The 19,525-nt window shown below is 42.6% G+C and overlaps 1 protein-coding gene and 1 long non-coding RNA gene across 2 annotated transcripts in view; both read left to right on the forward strand.

The window, feature by feature from the left end:
* Nucleotides 1-346: 346 nt before the first annotated feature.
* LOC133258563 (uncharacterized) lies at nt 347-6,122 on the forward strand. The gene is made up of 2 exons (XR_009740079.1): nt 347-3,097; nt 5,668-6,122. It is a non-coding gene; the product is annotated as an uncharacterized LOC133258563 (long non-coding RNA).
* Nucleotides 6,123-7,147: 1,025 nt separating this feature from the next.
* TM9SF2 (transmembrane 9 superfamily member 2) overlaps nt 7,148-19,525 on the forward strand; it is a 51,728-nt gene continuing 39,350 nt past the window's right edge. Inside the window, exon 1 of the mRNA XM_061435288.1 lies at nt 7,148-7,580. Within this exon, the coding sequence (XP_061291272.1) occupies nt 7,416-7,580 (165 nt within the window). The 5' untranslated portion in view covers nt 7,148-7,415. The remainder of the gene's footprint in view (nt 7,581-19,525) is intronic.

Below are 19,525 nucleotides of genomic sequence, written 5' to 3' on the forward strand. Positions count from 1 at the left end.
TGGCAAAACCAAATAAATAAATAAAAGATATAGGGTCATGAAATAAAGCAAACAAATAGAATACTAACATTGTTCACTACCTCACTTACAAGACGAAGGTGAACTATTTAAAAATCCATAAAAATTACCACAATCTGAATTTGAGGGTTCAAGTATACCTGAGTGACCCAAATTTTTTTTGCAGAAGTTTCATGAAAAAGGCAAATATATTTAGTGACACAAAGGAGTGAATGAGCAGTAGTTTATCCAGACAAGATGGCATTATCTTGGTGAAAAAGTGAAAAACAGCCCCTGACAGTTTGGGCTGGTAATCACAGCTAGGCTCTGTTGAGTATAAATGATTTCAGAGAACATGGACCTCAGCTAGGCCACTCTGACCATGATCATGATCAGGGGCCTGTTGTAATTATGTTTAAACAACAATAAAACTCTGAACATTAACCACAAAAGGACCAGACATCCCCCCGCTCAGGCTGAGAATAGTGCTTGCTGTTTCTTTACCAACTATATAGCTTTAGCCTCAGTCTAGTCTGCCCTCCTTCTAGATAAGATTTAAGATAATCAGTCTTAATCTCTCCGGCTTCCTGGCAGCTTCCAATCCAGAGCAAAGCTCTACTTCTTTAAACACTCCCCCAAACCACCCAGCACAAGCCCCAAATCCTAAAATTAGTCCCTTTCTAACACCCTCTTACTGAGAAACCCCATGTTGTATATCCTTCATTTTATCAAGCAGTAACTCATTGGAAAAGACTCTGATGCTGGGAGGGATTGGGGGCAGGAGGAGAAGGGGATGACAGAGGATGAGATAGCTGGATGGCATCACCAACTCGATGGACGTGGGTTTGGGTGAACTCCAGGAGTTGGTGATGGACAGGGAGGCCTGGCGTGCTGTGATTCATGGGGTCTCGAAGAGTCGGACACGACTGAGCGACTGAACTGAACTGAAACTCAATAGTGACAGACATAAGCCCTGGTGTGTTCCTCCTGGTGGTCTTCGGTTGGAGGGCATTGACACTGGATTCCCCAAGTGGAATAATCCAACAGCCTGAGACTATTTACTTGTCAGGACACTAAAAACAGACTTATCTCTAGGGTGAAATTACATTAGCCACAGACACTGAAACTGATGGCTAAATGAAATGATTAATTAATAATTTAAAAAAAGAACCAGAGGAGTCAGAAAAGGCACAATTATAGACTAAAAGTAGATTAGTGGTCCCTGAAGCTGTATGTGGAAAGAGGGATTAAATGTTAAAGGTCTTGTTTGGGATGATGTTCTAAACCTATATTATGGTGATGATGGCCGATAAATTTGCTAAAACTCATTAATTTGTATACTTAAAGTGAGTGAATTGCATGTAAAAAATTATGCTTCAGTAAAGTTAACAACAGTAATTCCAGAGAAGACCAGCTACCTGAATCCAGCAAACATTCTCTCTCTGTAAGCAAACTACATGACAAGCTACGTTGTAAGCAGAAATTTGGTTGGGATGTAAATTCAGAGCAAGTCGAACTGGCTATATGTGATTAGAATACCTCCATTTACATCACAGACATACAACCACTTCAGATGTGGAGTCTTTATACTTTAGGGTTTGCCTCTGTGGCTTTCATTCTTCCAGGTTCTGCGGGCTAAATAATCCTTCTGGTACAATGCCTACTTTCAGCCTACAGATCAAGTTATGTTGTCCTGGGAACCACTTTTCATCTTAAAACTTCAGATATCTTGGCTCTGAACTACCATGAGTTGTGTTTACAGCCTCCAGGTCCATTTTATTTCCAAGTTGCAGTGTTCAGACTGGGAGGGAAGAGGACAATGGGTGACTTTTTGTCCCTATCACAATTTTATATCAGAAACGGAATGGCAATGAGGAGATTTTTATCTTATAAAAAATTTCTACAGGCACACTACGAGCAGGGCACAACTGCCTCTCCTGCAACGTGACACGTAGGTAAGGCTGCCAGGTAAAACATACACAAGTCTCATAGAATATTTGGGATGTACACAGACTTAAAAATTACTCATGGTTCATCTGAAACTAAAATTTAACTAAGATCCTGTATTTCATTTGCGAGTAGACATAGAAGCCCTGGGAATTACCGAAAAACATACTGTCCAAATAACTTCGGCAAAAAAAGAGTTAAAGAACCAAACTCCAGGCTGTCAAACAGCCTTGCATCGGAGTTGGCAAAAGCTACCTGTAGCAGAGTAAAGGAGAAAAATCCTAAGTGTTAGAGTCGAATCAGAAATATTAGTTGTCTCGGGAGGAAGGGGAGAGTCACAGTCCAGGGAAGGATGGAAGGAAAACTTCATTTCTTCTCAAGAATTTCTGATCAAGAATTCCCCACTCAGCCTTTCTGCGTGGCAGCGGCCAGAGAGCAAGCGCGTACAAGGAAGGGACTCCACTTTGCGGCCTGGATGACGAACGGGGCGATTTCCCCACTCCAGTCCCCAGGCACCTGGCAGGCGCACCTGCGCTAGGTAAACGAGAGAAGCCCGCCCAGACCGGATGCGGAAGTGAGGAGTGAGCTCCACCCCGCGGCTAAGCCCCGCCCCTCGGCTGAGCAACGCCCCGGCCGCGCCCACCAGGCCAGGCCTCGCGGGGTGACGTGTCTGAACTGTGAAGGCGGAAGCGGGAACGAGGTCGCCGGGGTAGGAGTTGGCGAGGTGCGGCTGGCTGCTGGGCGTGCGCACGCGCAATCCGCGCAGTGGGCGGGCCAGATTGCGTCTGGAGACCGGAGACCATTGTTATAGATACAGGCTTCCCTTTTCCGGGTTTTTGCTAATGCTGAGCTCGGCGGATAGAGGTGGTGATGTGGGTAGGGAAGCGAGAAGACACGCCTTAGACACTTCTGCGGGCTGGGTCTCCAGTAGCCATTTGACGGCGAGCTGGCAGCCCGTCCCCTTTCTTTCCTCTGTGAATGGAGGATAAACGCGTGTGGAAAACGTCAGGTTTAAGTCAGCGCTGAAAGTCTGTTGTTTTTCAGTCGTTCAAGTCGTGTCCGACTTTTTGCTATCCCATTGCCTGCAGCACGCCAGTTTTCCCTGTCCGTCACCATCTCCCCGAGCTTGCTCAAACTCATGTCCATTGAATCGGTGAGGCCATCCAACCATCTCATCCTCTGTCGTCCCCTTCTCCTGCCTTCAATCTTTCCCAGCAGCAGGGTCTTTTCCAATGAGTTGGCTGATCGCATCAGGTGGTTGAAAGTCTGTGACTGTCAATTCAGATCTAGAATTGATGTGGTCTGGCCAATTCCAGTACCAGTTCCAGTAGTGGTCTCCCGTTACTAGCTCCTCCTTCGTGTTCTAGATGGTACTGTAGAGGCGGGGGTGAGGCAGTCCACAAATAACCACGTTAATGCCAGGTAGCAATAAGTGTTTTGGAGTGTCAAGGTTAGGCAGAAGAGTGGAATTGAGTGATTTAAAGATTTTATGAGGTTGCTATTGTCAAGAGTGGACGCTGAGAGGCTATTGCAGGAAGTACTAGTCCCAGAGAACAGATTTTGGCTCGGACTAGAGTGTAGCTGTGGATTTGGAAAGTATTGAAAGGATTTAGTGTACTTCAGCGGCCCAGTGAACTTTATTTATTTATTTTTGTCATGGTGTATGATCTTTTTAATGTGTTGTTGGATTCTGATTGCTAGAATTTTGTTAAGGATTTTTGCATCTATGTTCATCAGTGATATTGGCCTGTAGTTTTCTTTTTTTGTGGAATCTTTGTCAGGTTTTGGTATTAGGGTGATGGTGGCCTCATAGAATGAGTTTGGAAGTTTACCTTCCTCTGCAATTTTCTGGAAGAGTTTGAGCAGGATAGGTGTTAGCTCTTCTCTAAATTTTCGGTAGAATTCAGCTGTGAAGCCGTCTGGACCTGGGCTTTTATTTGCTGGAAGATTTTTGATTACAGTTTCAATTTCCGTGCTTGTGATGGGTCTGTTAAGATTTTCTATTTCTTCCTGGTCCAGTTTTGGAAAGTTGTACTTTTCTAAGAATTTGTCCATTTCTTCCACGTTGTCCATTTTATTGGCATATAATTGTTGATAATAGTCTCTTTTGATCCATTGTATTTCTGTGTTGTCTGTTGTGATCTCTCCATTTTCATTTCTAATTTTATTGATTTGATTTTTCTCCCTTTGTTTCTTGATGAGTCTGGCTAATGGTTTGTCAATTTTATTTATCCTTTCAAAGAACCAGCTTTTGGCTTTGTTGATTTTTGCTATGGGCTTTTGTTTCTTTTGCATTTATTTCTGCCCTAATTTTTAAGATTTCTTTCCTTCTACTAACCCTGGGGTTCTTCATTTCTTCCTTTTCTAGTTGCTTTAGGTGTAGGGTTAGGTTATTTATTTGACTTTTTTCTTGTTTCTTGAGGTATGCCTGTATTGCTATGAACTTTCCCCTTAGGACTGCTTTTAAAGTGTCCCACAGGTTTTGAGTTGTTGTGTTTTCATTTTCATTAGTTTCTATGCAAATTTTGATTTCTTTTTTGATTTTTTTTTTCCACATCATTTTATTTTATTTTATTTACATTTTATTTTATTTTTAAACTCTACATAATTGTATTAGTTTTGCCAAATATCAAAATGAATCCGCCACAGGTATACCTGTGTTCCCCATCCTGAACCCTCCTCCCTCCTCCCTCCCCATACCATCACTCTGGGTCATCTCAGTGCACTAGCCCCAAGCATCCAGTATCGTGCATCGAACCTGGACTGGCAACTCGTTTCTTACATGATATTTTACATGTTTCAATGCCATTCTCCCAAATCTTCTTCCCAAGGAAGAAATTTAGGTTATCTTCTAGGTTTGGGGCTTGAGAAGCAGGTGATATGCAAAACAGGAGGAAAAGGTTGGGATAGGGCCAGTGAGATAGTGAAGATCAAGTATTTAGTGGCACCGCATAAACAGAAGATAGTAGACAAGAAATGTTCATTTTTCTGCCCCTTTCTAAATGTAGAGAACATTTGCTTCCTCTTATTATATTGGAAATCTCTATGACTTCAAGTATGGAAGTGTTTTCACCAGCCCAAATAAGTTCAACAAATATGTTAACTGATTTGCTCCAGGGAGAAGTGACCTAGACAGGATCCCACCGCTCAGACCCCCTCAGCCTCCTACTCACCTCCTCCCCGAACCCCAGCTTTGGTTATAAAAATGGCTCCCTTTTCTCTTTCCTCTGCCCTGCGCTTAACGTATATTCCCGCCCTCTCTCCCATTCTCCCTTAATCTTCTCAATCATCTAAAGAAGATGGACAACCTTTTCTCTCTACTTCCCAATTCTCCCTGTTACCTGGAACTTGATAAATTAATTTGCTCAAGGTGCGCACGTGAATGGATAGTAGTGTCCCAAAGCTGCAGTTCTTAGTGTGCACCTCTGTAAGCAAGAATTCTTCATTATTCTGGTTATCCCCACAGAATATAGATCAGTAGTTCTTAGCCTTTTGCTTGGTCACAGATTCCTTTGAAAATTTAATAAATGTTATAAAATTTCCGGGGCGGGGGGGCGGGGAACGTGCAGATACTCACAAGAATTTAGATAGGGTTGCACGGGGCTCCACACTTTTCTGAATTATCCCTCTTAGCAAACTTGCCCATTCTTGAATTCTGAGCTGGGGGTACATCTGGGTTATAATTCCTTGCTATGTGGTCTAAATAGATGGCTTCTTCTGCAGATTTGATTGAAAGTTAAACATCAGAGGAATGGACTTCGTGAACAAAAACTGTGGCCCATACTTCCAGTCTGCAAGGATCAAGCCATTTGCTACTGCAGTCAGCCAACAACAGTGCACCCTGAGGGGAACTCAGGATGGAGAAAAATCAATATTCTGTGCTTCGGAGCCTGGCCCTGGATAGTTAAGATGCGTATCTAAGGAATAATTTCACTGAACTCAGATGCTTGCATCCGCTCATATGTACAAAAACACTAAAATCTTTAACTTGAGATGTCTATTCTTTGTGATTAGCAGTAACCTTTGGATATTGGCCTAGCTATTTTGTTCCAGCCAAAAAACTCATATACATCCTGTCTCCTCCCTTACCTCTTGAGACCGGTTCTTCAGAGCTATCTGAGAGGGGGTTTTCTATGCTATGTTCCTCAGTAAGTTCCCTGAATAAAACTTAAAACTTCCATGTTGTGTGTTTTCTTTTGTCACCAAAAGCAAGTTTCTCCTGGAACAGTGTACCACACAAACACACACAAGTACGTCGTGCACACACTAGCACAGGCAGCGCATCGCTTCAATAGGAAAAGTGACAGAAATTTGCTCAAGTATGATCATACCAGATTTCTATTTTGCATGAACTACATTTCTCACTGGGCTCTAGAGTATGCCCATGTCTTCCTTTGTAAAGAAATGTCAACCTTATCTTCCCCTACTTGCCTAGTCCATTTTCCTCCCCACCTCATTTCCACTCACCCTTAAGGGGAGTCTTATTTAGTCTATGTAAACACTATGCAAAAAACAAACTGTCCCACGCAAGGAGCCACTGCATCCAGTGCTGGGAACCGGACCCTGCAAACACCTCTGAGTAGCTATTTGAAGATGGGCAGCTGGTTTCTCCCCTCTTTTTTTCCTTATCCTGTACCTACTGCTACTGCTAAGTCGCTTCAGTCGTGTCCGACTGTGCGACCACATAGACGGCAGCCCACCAGGCTCCCCCGTCCCTGGGATTCTCCAGGCAAGAACACTGGACTGGGTTGCCATTGCCTTCTCCAATGCATGAAAGTGAAAAGTGAAAGTGAAGTCGCTGAGTCTTGTCCGACTCTTAGCGACCCCATGGACTGCGGCCCACCAGGCTCCTCCGTCCATGGGATTTTCCAGGCAAGAGTGCTGGAGTGGGGTGCCATTGCCTTCTCCGATCCTGCACCTAACCGTCTCCCAAACTTCTTCCCTCCGCCAACTCATCCTTCATCAGCAAGTACTTTGTGTAATATTACAAGTCCGTAATGGGGGTTGGTGTGCCTCAGGCACTGAGGCGAGGAAAACTGGGAAAATGAGGCATGGCAGCAAGCCTGGGGCGCTGGGCAAGAGAGACACGCTCCCCGACGCCCCAAGGGGGCTCCAGATCGGAATTTGGAATCGGAATGCGGGCGCTGGAACCTCTGGTAGCAACAGCCCTAGCTGGCCCGCCGAAAACACGGAAAGTGGATTTCCTCGCCGCTCCCTCCCAGAAACGCCCCGGAGCGCTCGCGGCCGCTCGCACGGAGCATGTGCGGGCGGCCTCGCGCATGCGCCGTAGAGGTCCGGGTCGGTTCTGTTGCGGAACCCGCGCCGTCTCCTAGAGCCACCGGAACTCTCCGTCGCGGGGACGGCCTCCTTCAGCTCGGGCGGCCTGCTCGTCGTCTCCGAGCCTCGCCCCCGTCCCTCCTTCCCTCTTTTCCGCCCCGCGGCTCGGCCCCTTTTCCCCCGAGACAGCCGTCATGAGCGCGAGGCTACCGGCGCCGTGTCCCCCTCGGTGGTGGTTGCTGCTGTCGCTGCTACTGCTGGGGGCGGCCCCGGGCCCGCGTCGGGGCGCCGCTTTCTACCTGCCCGGCCTGGCGCCCGTCAACTTCTGCGAGGAAGAGAAGAAGACCGACGAGTGCAAGGTGGGCGCGGCCCGGCGGACAACACCCCCCTCACCCTGCCCTGGGGGGAGCCGGGGTCCGAGGGGAAGGGGGCGTAGCCGCCGTGGGGCGGGGGTTGCGGTCGGTGTCGCCCCTCAAAAGTGCGGGGCCGTGGGTCGGTGGCGGCTCCGAAACGGCCTCGGTGAGCGGCGGGGGTAGGTTGTGGAGGACTTGGTGGGCCTCGGCGCGCCTCAGGTCTGGCGGGGCCAGGTCGAGCGAGCAGGTGTGTGTTTGTGTGTGTGTATGTGTGTGTGAGTGAGTGAACCGGGGACAGTGAGCTGTGTGCGGGTTGGTGAGCGCTCCACGGATAAGAGGGTGTGTTCGCGCCAAGGAAGGGGCCCTCGCCAGGTCTTGGAGGAACTCTTTGATCTCCTGGCTTCCTAAATTTTCTACTTTTCTGGAATCCTGGTCGGTTATGAGGTCTTGTGCTTTCTAGGACTTGGGGTTGGGGGGGGGGTGTATTTTTAACCTCAAGATTAGGAGTCGCTTCCTTATTTGTGGAGTTTTTACACCCAGAACCGTGTGAATTGCGTTTAATAAAGAGTTGTTGTGATGGCTGAGACCGTTCATGTCTTAACCTTTTAAGTGTGTTTAAAAAAAAAAGTTTTTAGTATGCAAAAATATATATATAAGATCCCCCTGTTCAGTTTCTTTAAGACGATTTTGAACACTTCAAAGAAGCAGGCGACAGGAGAAGGCGACGTTTTCTTCTTCCTAGGGCAGACCTTGAAAACTTTGTGATCTCTTAACGACCTTAAACCCAAGGCTTTCAGTTTAACTACTTTGTAAAAGAGACATAAGTAACCTGTTTCGGGGTTATTCGGCATAGGGCAGGACAGTATACCTACGCAATTATTTTAGATGGCTAAAACTTACCCTTTGGGGCGCGAGAAAAGTCTTTGAAACCGTTAATAATTTTAACAATTCAAATAGTCCTTCAGCAGACGTTTACAATCTATAAATAGGTTTATTTACTAAGTTTGAATTTTTTAAGCTGGTGTTAATTTTATTACTACTAGCTTTACTATAGTTGTGAATTTTGAGCTTATTTTAGGGCACTAAAGAAGCTGTTAAATTTTTCATGGCATTTTACAGTTTCTGTTTAAAAAATTGGATCCTTGAAAATATTTGAAGATCTTTAAATTCCACGCAGGTTAACGGCGCTTCAGTACTGTAACTCTGGTACCTTGCAGTGCAAGGCGCTTTCACTCTTAGAGTTCTGGCTGAAAAAAACCCAAACAAACAGTGCTTCCAAATGGAAGAGAGAGCTTGTCCCACAAGCACACTGGTTTTTCCAGTAAATATTGTAGTAACCAGCCTTTAAAACTTAGTGTTTGGTCTTTAAACTTAACAGCAATTGTGTATTGTATAACTAGTGCCTATAGAGACAGAAATATTCCTGTCTCCTAGGAAACTCAAAGGTCATAAGCTTATGACAGATTATCAGAATGTGATGTTATAAAAGATGTATGTCCAAAGTGCTCTGAAACACAAATGAGGAAACATCTGTGGATTGGAGTCTTCAGGGAAAGCTGCAGAGAGGAAGTGACATTTGAGATGGACTTCAAACATGAGTATGAGTGAAATTTACAGGTGTTCTTCCAGTTAGGTAATGGTTAGGTAATTTTGTTTCCTGGACAGGTCCTTTTAGGTAGCTACTTTTAAAACTTTTAAAATAGTAAACTCTTGATTAATTTCAGGGAGTCCTTTTGGCCTTTTCATTCTCACAGATGTAGGAATAAAACAGGCAAGACAGATCATGTTTGATTTCTGAGATGTTTGGATTTCTTCTATGTGGCCAGCTGCATTCACATCTTGGTCAGTGGTAGCAAATATCAGACCAGTACAAAGATGTACTTTTAACACTTTTCCCCTAGAATTTGACTAATTGGTTTAGGGAATTTAAAGTATACTTTAACATTTCTTCTCTTTGCCTCTCAAAGGAGAAAAACAATAAACAGTCTAAACTTTCATTACATCAATCAGGGAATTAATAATTTTTTCTCATCATTCCACGTTTGTTAAGGAAGACAGTCTTCTGTACACTGTTAGAAAAACATTTTTAAAATTGGAACTGGAATTGTGACGTGGGAATAATTATAAATATATTGAAATATATTAAAATTATAAATATTATAATATTTATTATAAATGATTATTTCCAGAAGATGCTTTTCAGTTCAGTCGCTCAGTTGTGTCTGACTCTTTGCAACCCCATGAACCGCAGCATGCCAGGCCTCTCTGTCCGTCACCAACTCCCGGAGTTCACCCAAACCCATGTCCATTGAGTCGGTGATGCCATCCAACCACCTCATCCTCTGTCGTCCCCTTCTCCTCTTGCCCTCAATCTTTCCCAGCATCAGGGTCTTTTCAAATGAGTCAGCTTTTCACATCAGGTGGCCAAAGTATTGGAGTTTCAGCTTCAAAATCAGTCCTACCAATGAACACCCAGGACTGATCTCCTTTAGGATGGACTGGTTGGATCTCCTTGCAGTCCAAGGGACTCTCAAGAGTCTTCTCCAACACCACAGCTCAAAAGCATCAATTCTTCAGCGCTCAGCTTTCTTTATAGTCCAACTCTCACATCCATACACGACTACTGGAAAAACCATAGCCTTGACTAGATGGACCTTTGTTGACAAAGTAATGTCTCTGCTTTTGAATAGGCTATCTAGGTTGGCCATAACTTTGCTTCCAAGGAGTAAGCATCTTTTAATTTGATGGCTGCAATCACCATCTGCAGTGATTTTATGTTAGGAAATCAGGAGTTGGATGAACTGGGCAGGTCATTGATAACCATTTCCATCAGTTTTTTTTTCCATCTGTAAAATAGAGATTATCATATTTGCTTGTTATATGGTGGTGGTGGTTTAGTCCCACCTAAGTTGTGTCCCAACTCTCTGCCCATGGTATTTCCCAGGCAAGAATCCTGGAATGGATTGCCATTTTCTTCTCCAGGGGATCTTACTGACCCAGGGATTGAACCTGGGTCTCCTGCATTACAGACAGATTCTTTACTGGCTGAGCCAATACACACTGCTTATTATATATTCCCCTTGAAGGATATTTTGCCTTCACTAGAGAGAAAGTACAGTACTTATCATTGTTGCAGTATTATGCAATATTCATAGGTATAGAGATGAATCAAGTTTATCTTCAGGGTAACTGTAATTTATGGACTATAGTCTTTACATATCCTGTGAAGTCCATGTCCTGTATTTGGCTCACTATGTATACTGAGAGACAGTCAAAAGAACCCTGAGGATTCAGTTATTTTCTCTTCTCAGAATTATTTTATGTTCAATTTACTATCATAGAATCAGGAATCCAGTGAACATCAAATCCTATTCATATTTTTCTAGCTTCTGATTTATGATCTTCATTTACCTTTATAAATAGTGTGACTGTGTTCTGTGGCTTTTTGTGTGTGTGTATGATTTTTTTTTAAGCTTGGTATCATTACATATACATTTGAGCATCAACGTAGTGCACGTTTTCATGAGGTTTTTATTGAATATATAGTATTTCATTGTGTTAGTATACTATGGTTTATTTCTTGCTTACAGGGCATTTAGATTGGTCCCGATTTTTCTCTACTATAAGTAACATTGCTAGGATGTATTTAGCAGGAATTACTTGCATATTCACAAATTACTTGTTCAAAGGCAAGAAACAATTTTATAGCCCTATTTAATATCACCAGGTTTTTTCCAAGAAAGATTTGATTTACAGTGCCTGTATGTATGCTAAGTTGCTTCAGCTGTGTCCTACTCTGACCCCATGGGCTCTGTCCTTGGGATTCTCACAGGCAGTCATACTGCAGCAGTTGCCACGCCCTCCTCCAGGGGATCTTCCTGACCCAGGATTCAGACCTGCATCTCTGTCTCCTGCATTGGTAGGCGGGTAGTTTACCACCAGCACCACCTGGGAAGACTGTCACGAGCTAAATGACTCCCTCCGTCTCCTCAGTATTTTATAGTTTTTATTTATAAATTTAATAGCTTTGTCATGGTACCCAAAACAGTTTTTTAGTGCTGCATTACTTTTGCTGCTATTGAGGTTTTTCTTTTAATTTTTTTCTCTTATTTTGTTAGTTTTTGAAGCCACAGTATTAAAGAATTAAAGCATGGTGTAAAGGTTCATCTAGTCAAGGCTATGGTTTTTCCTGTGGTCATGTATGGATGTGAGAGTTGGACTGTGAAGAAGGCTGAGCGCCGAAGAATTGATGCTTTTGAACTGTGGTGTTGGAGAAGACTCTTGAGAGTCCCTTGGACTGCAAGGAGATCCAACCAGTCCATTCTGAAGGAGATCAGCCCTGGGATTTCTTTGGAAGGCATGATGCTAAAGCTGAAACTCCAGTAGTTTGGCCACCTCATACGAAGAGTTGACTCATTGGAAAAGACTCTAATGCTGGGAGGGATTGGGGGCAGGAGGAGAAGGGGACGACAGAGGATGAGATGGCTGGATGGCATCACTGACTCAATGGATGTGAGTCTGAGTGAACTCCGGGAGTTGGTGATGCACAGGGAGGCCTGGCGTGCTGCAATTCATGGGGTCGCAAAGAGTTGGACACGACTGAGCGACTGATCTGATCTGATCTGATTCCTTTCCTCTAGCATTTTACTTTCTTAAACTCAGGGGATAATGTGTTGACAACAATAAGTAGAATAAGCCCTGGTCAAGAGTGAATAGATCTTCACAGGGTAAAATGTGCAGTTAGCTTTAGACTGAGTTTTAAGACTTCCCTGGTGGCTCAGATGGTAAAGTGTTTGTCTGCAATGCGGGAGACCCGGGTTCAATCCCTGGGTTGGGAAGATCCCCTGGACAAGGAAATGGCAATCCACTCCAGTACTATTGCCTGGAAAATCCCATGGACAGAGGAACCTGGTAGGCTACAGTCCATGGGGTCGCAAAGAGTTGGACACGACTGAGCGACTTCACTTAAGTGTACTGAGTGGCATTCTAATGACTAATAGCTGAAGATTAGTGAGCAGTTCACCCTTGCTGCTTTTAACTTTCAAGCAATTATTTAATGGCTTGTGATGTTCTTAGATGAAAGATTAACATTTTCTTTCCTGTCTTAGATGAAAGATTTAAGATTTTCTTTCCTGTCTAGTAAGGGGAAATGACCAAATGTACCCCCTAGTGGTTAAGAAAAAAAATTTGAATTAGTTTAACAACTTTTTTAATTAAAAAAAAAATCAGAATCTCACTTTTAAATATCCTTTCTTGGTAGTTATTTTTAGAAGCTTTTAATAAATTCTGTGTCTGTTATTTTGGGAGCAGTTGCATTTTATTGTAGAATTAGTCAAATTTAAGAAAACAGTTCTAAATGTTCTGAACAGATACAAGAATGAACATTCATTTACGTGTTTTAACTTGACCATAGAGACAGTTTGGAGATTTTGAAATATTTAAAGAAAAAATATTTACACGTGTGTGTGCATGTTCAGTCACTTCAGTCGAGTCCAACTCTTTGCGACCCTATTGAGTGTAGCCCGCCAGGCCATTTTGTCCATGGATCCTCCAGGCAAGAATACTGGAGTGGGTAGCCATTCTCTTCTCCAGGGGATCTTTCCAACCCAGGGATCAAACACGCGTCTCCATTGCGGGCAGATTCTTTACTGTCTAAGCCACAAAGGAAACTCCTTTTTTTTTTGCATGAAATTGTTTTAAAGCTGTGGTTGTTCATTATAGTGGATGTGAAAGCTAGGATTAGGAAAGCAGGCATGATTGATATAGATAAAATACGGTCCTACTGTCTCTGGCTCTCCATAGAAGGAAGCCCTGCAAGAGGTGTGTTCTTGAACAAGACCGCAGCCATGTGCTGCACATGCAGACACACAAAAGTTCTAGAAACTGGTCTGTGCTCTTTCGGCCTCAGAGCCCAGTTCCGGAAACCCCTGCTTTGACTCTGGCTTGCAGTGTACTATCACCACGCCCTCTTAGTCAGTGTTGTTCTCTAGTTAATTGTAGCTCCTGCCTGTCTGCGCTCTGTGAGGCCATTCTTTGTTGCCATGAAAATTAACTAAGTATCTATGAAAAGCTTTGTGAGAAATTGGTGAATGTATTTTTCTTTAAGAGAGTTCTTCTTACTCTGACGTTTGATTCTTATTTAGTGCCCTTTACTAATAACAGTGATAGAGACTGCAGTTTGTATACTTTGTGTGTGCCAGGTGTGTATTAACCTTAGTTGATCCTCAGAACAGTCCTGTGGTTTTTAGATGGGGACCCTGAAGGCTGGATAGGATGCAGTGCCCTCTAGTCAGGACGAATTGAAGCTGCGGCTCCAGGAGTGTGTGAGTTCGAAGCCTGGGCTCTTCACGTTGGAATCCTCCTGGGTCTGCGGGCCGGGCAGGTACCTCTTCTGCTGCCCCACCTGCAGATGCCCAGCTGCTTGTAATCCTGGACTTGCACAGTTGCTGCACTTACAACAAAAAGCTCTTTACCTACGTAATCAGTTTTTAACCAGTCACATTTTATATGTCTGCTCCTTCCTTTGATACAGTCTAAAGTTGAAATTTTATTTTTTGATGGGGAGTGGAGAAAGAACCTTAGGATCTTGGAGAGTAGCTTCTGGGCCCTGTTGGTGAGGTAACTCAGAATTTATGAATTCCAGCACGTCTGTTGGGATTTTTAAATTACATCCGAGTTAAGGTTTTCCTTCTTTAGACATTTTCCTACTATGGACTTCTCCAATATTAAAGTAGTTGAAGCTTCCATAGTTTTCCTTTCCTATGGCTATACCTTGGCTTTCCCCACTGGCTCAGCTGGTAAAGAACCCACCTGCTGATGCAGGAGATGCAAGAGACAGGAGTTCGATCCCTAGGTTAGGAAGATCCCCTGGCGAAGGAAATGGCAACCCACTCCAGTATTCTTGCCTGGGAAATCCCATGGACAGAGGAGCCTGGCAGGCTATAGTCCATGGGGTCACAACAGTCAGACATGACTTAGTGAGTGTGCACACATACCTTGGTATCTCAGATCTTTTTGTAACTGGTCACTTGCATTGATAATTGTACAGAGTGCCTTTTTTTTCTTTTTTTGGCCGTGCTGAGGCTTCATTGCTGCGTTCAGGCTTTCTCTAGTGTGGTGAGCAGGACCTACTCTGTATAAATTGTGGTGCATGGGCTTCTCATTGCCGTGGCTTCTCTTGCAGAGCACAGGCTCTAGGGCAAAGCGGGCTCAGTAGTTGTGGCACACAGGCTTCGTTGCTCCATGGCATGTGGAATCTTCCCGGACCAGGGATCGAACCTGTGTCCCCTGCGTTGGCAGGCAGATTCTTAACCACTGGACCACCAGGGAAGTCCCCAAAGTCAAATTTCTTCCCTGAGATTTCCCTCTACCTTGAAAAACAATAGTAAGTGTAAGATGGGACACATGTGATGGCAATTGTAAAAGCAGAATCAAAACAAAGGAACAAGGAAATGGGAAATTCGGTCCTATAGCAAGATGTACCTTGAAGCCATAAAGTAGGGTGTAGTTGTGACCAAGGAGAAGGAAATAGCAGCCCACTCCAGTATTCTTGCCTAGAGAATCCCGTAGGGTCGCCCAGAGTCAGACACGACTGAACCGACTTAGCAACAGCAGTTGTGACCAAAGTTGGTGTCAGAAGTGGAATGGGCAGATGGGGACTAGAAATAAAATTGTACGTTTGGGAGGAGAAGGATTTAGAAGGGAGATAATAGAACTCTCTATAAAAATATTTTCATAAAAGATTTCTTAGGGTGGTGTTGTAATCAGTCTTGTTTTGTCTGTGTCTTGCTTTAGGATTTACAGTCTTGCTTAGGATTACTCTGTACCTTTCTTATGTTGTCACAACTTTTCATGCTTGTAATAACTCATCTTGGGGCAGTCTGAAAGTGGGGATGTTGAAAGTAACCTTAAGACTCTTCAGGAGTTGGCGATCTGTAAGGCAAATTTCCAGATGGAAATGTATTTAATTAATGTAGGGATGCGAAATAAAGATGTTTAGAATGAAAAATGACCCTAAAGTTAATCAAATACTGCTCTCTTATAGTGATTGCCATTTTAATAAAAAAGCAAACCAAATCCCATAGATTTAGAAAACTAACTCCCAGTAGCTACCCCCAGAACACGTAAATAGCTTTGTCACTTTTTTCTTTTACTTCCTTCAATGAATGCCCTCTCTCCCCCACCTGGATTATAAATTCTTTAAAAGGCAAAGCATTCATGCGTTTTATTTTATTATAGCATTCACAGTGTCTAATACAGGACATTATGGGCTTTGAATAAATGTGTTGATTGAATGAATTTCTCATGGTTTTTCAGGATTTGTCGTTGTAAGTGTTCTTTGGTTTTCACATGCATTGCAAATTTTAGTATTTCCCCCAATTTATTACTTCTTTTGAAGTCATCCTTCCTGCTTCTGACATGTTTCCACACTAAATTTTACTCTTTCATCTTTATTTCTTATCGCTTTCATTTGGCTTCTGTCACTTCATAATATGACTGAAGTCCACTCTTATCTTTAAAGCCTTTTCTTTTTCCAACTTTTAACTGCAGCAATTTTCAAAATTCAGAAGAGTTGAAAGAATAATGATCAGTATATCCACCGCTTAGCCCTCTAGAACCAACGTTTGTTTAAATTTTCTTCTGTTTGTTTTATCTGTGTGTGCACTTAACATTTTTTAGAGACAAATGTCATGTTTGTAGCGTACTTTTGCCCTTCATGAAACCACATACACTCACTGGCAGTCTTAATTCCTTTCTCCTTTCTTGCGATTTTTAACATTTATCCTACTGTCGTATTATGAAGATCTAGTAATACTATTTTTATGATACTTATAATACTTTTGAGATTCCTTGTTTGATTGTAACAGTCAATGTTTAAAATAGAGTGTTATAAATGTAGCATATTTACAAATATATTGTAAGTTGCTATATTCTGTGTGAAAAGGTATCATTCATTTTAATTTACAGTTCTTATCGTGCTTTATTTTTTAATTTTTTTAATTAAAAAACATTCTTTTGTCATGCCCAGAGCATGTGGGATCTTAATTCCTCCACCAGGCATCGAACTCTCACCCCCTGCCATGGTTTTCACCACTGGACTATAAGGGAAGTTCCCTTAGAATGTTTTAAATGAGATGTCTTAAATTTTCAAAATCTCACAATGTAAAAAAGGTAGGATGAATGAAAGTGCTACAAAAATAGCCAAGAGGAACTGAATAGCCAAGATGTGTTTGATTAGTTCATCAAATGACAGGGAAAGGTCCATAATTTAGTGGTGATATCAATGATGGACCAACTTTCCTGTAAAAGTAATTGGAAAAGTGTCAGAAGGAGAAAAATGGAGGACTGAGAGCAGCAGAAATTAAAAGTGGTAGCGGCAGTTCATTACTTGCTTTTCTGAACCAGCAGTCCAGTTTTTGAACTTTTTTCTTTGTCTTAAAGCAGAGCAAGTAATCCCTAGGTCATAAGGTTATTATGAGAGTTGTGCTTGATAATTATTACCTTCCCCTTCCCTAGACTAATAGCCAAGAAGGGAGTAATGAATAGGCATAAACAGTAAATGAGAAGCCACTGTCCTTAGTATCTTTAATGAGCGGGAGATGGGACAGCCTCTCCCAGAAACCCTCAAGGTTATCCCTACACTGATAGGTATATAGATTGAAGAAGGTCCAGTTCCTCTTAAATAATAGTAATAGCGATCTTTAGCTTACAGTTAAGCATTTATTGTTATAGTTTAGTCACTAAGTCGTGTCCAACTCTTTTGTGACCCCACGGACTCTAGCCTACTGTCCATGGGATTTCCCAGGCAAGAATACTGGAATGGGTTGCCATTCCCTTCTCCAGGGGATCTTTGTCACCCAGGGATTGAACCCCTATCTCCTGAATTGGCAGGCAAGTTCTTTGCTGCTGAGCCACCAGGGCTCCCAGTTAGACATTTAATTTATTAGTTACTGTGTGACAACTATGAACCTGTATTGTTTTCTTTTTTATTATTACGTCATTCATTCTTCACATTCAAAATTACTTGCCCATAAGCACATGTTTATTAACAATAGACCTAGGATTTGAAATGAATCCAGAAGTCTAACTCTATTCTCCCTCCATACTGAAGTTTTGTTCTCTATTTGTATGTTGTGTGTTAGTTTTTGTTTAGATGAAAGATTTGTGGGAAGGATTTTTTTTTTTTTTTTTGCTGTTTTGGAAAATTTTGTGGACAGCCCTCCACAAATTGTAGACATCCTTATAAATCATAAACCAAGAATGAAATATGTTTCTTAGGTGATGTTAACATTTTTGTTATTAGGAGTAGAATTCGAAGCTACTTTACCAGATCAGGAAAAGTTGATAGGTAAATTTAATGGGATGTTGATACTAGACAAAATGCCAAGTGTGAGATGGATAAAAACTAGTAATGTACAACTACGAAAATAACAAGGGAGAGTGTGTGAGTCTTTGGGCTCTAGCCTGAGATGGAGTAAGTGTGGTTATAATCAGTTTAAATGATGCTAAATTTTATAAACAGAAGACTAGCAGGATGTCTAGAAGAGAAATTTTCCTGGCTTCTAGAGCTTGATTCAGAGACTTAGACTTAGAGGAAGCCAGTGAATTTGATTTCTAAAGTTGTGACAAGATAGTTTTTTTAAAAGGTTAAACTGGAATTTAAAGTGTTGTGGGTTTCCTAAAGGGGAGTGAAGTAGGGAGTAAGCCATCAGTTCAGTTCAGTTCATTCACTCAGTTGTGTCCGATTCTTTGCAACCCCATGGACTGCAGCACGCCAGGCCTCCCTGTCCATCACCAACTCCCAGAGCTTACTCAAACTCATGTCCATTGAGTCGGTGATACCATCCAACCATCTCATCCTCTGTTGTCCCCTTCTCCTCCCACCTTCGATCTTTCCAAGTATCAGTCTTTTCAAATGAGTCAGTTCTTAGGATCAGGTAGCCAAAGTATTGGAGTTTCAGCTTCAGCATCAGTCCTTCCAATGAAAATTCAGGACTGATTTCCTTTAGGATAGACTGGTTGGATCTCCTTGCAGTCCAAGGGACTCACAAGAGTCTTCTCCAACACCACAGTTCAAAAGCATCAATTCTTTGGCGCTCAGCTTTCTTTATAGTCCAACTCTCACATCCGTACATGACTACTGGAAAAACCATAGCCTTGACTAGACGGACCTTTGTTGGCAAAGTAATGTCTCTGCTTTTTAATATGCTGTCTAGGTTGGTCATAACTTTCCTTTCAAGGAGTAAGCATCTTTTAATTTCATGGCTGCAGTCACCATCTGCAGTGATTTTGGAGCCTAAGAAAAGAAAGTCTGTCACTGTTTCCACTGTTTACCCATCTGTTTGCCATGAAGTGATGGGACCAGATGCCATGATCTTCGTTTTCTGAATGTTGAGCTTTAAGCCAACTTTTTCACTCTCCTCTTTCACTTTCATCAAGAGACTCTAGTTCTTCGCTTTCTGCCATAAGGGTGGTATCATCTGCATATCTGAGGTTATTGATATTTCTCCCAGCAGTCTTGATTCCAGCTTGTGCTTCATCCAGCTCAGTGTTTCTCTTTATGTACTCTGCATATAAGTTAAATAAGCAGGATGACAACATACAGCCTTGACATACACCTTTTCCTATTTGGAAAGCAGTCTGTTGTTCCATGTCCAGTTCTAACTGTTGCTTCCTGACCTACATACAGATTTCTCAAGAGGCAGGTCAGGTGGTCTGGTATTCCCATCTCTTTAAGAATTTTCTACAGTTTGATGTGATCCACACAGTCAAAGGCTTTGGCATAGTAAGTAAAGCAGAAATAGATGTTTTTCTGGAACTCTTGCTTTTTCGATGATCCAATGGGTGTTGGCAATTTGATCTCTGGTTCCTCTGCCTTTTCTAAATCCAGCTTGAACATCTGGAAGTTCACGGTTCACGTATTGTTGAAGCCTGGCTTGGAGAATAAACCA

The sequence above is a fragment of the Bos javanicus genome, chromosome 12, assembly GCF_032452875.1.
Source record: "Bos javanicus breed banteng chromosome 12, ARS-OSU_banteng_1.0, whole genome shotgun sequence".
Lineage (NCBI taxonomy): Eukaryota > Metazoa > Chordata > Mammalia > Artiodactyla > Bovidae > Bos > Bos javanicus.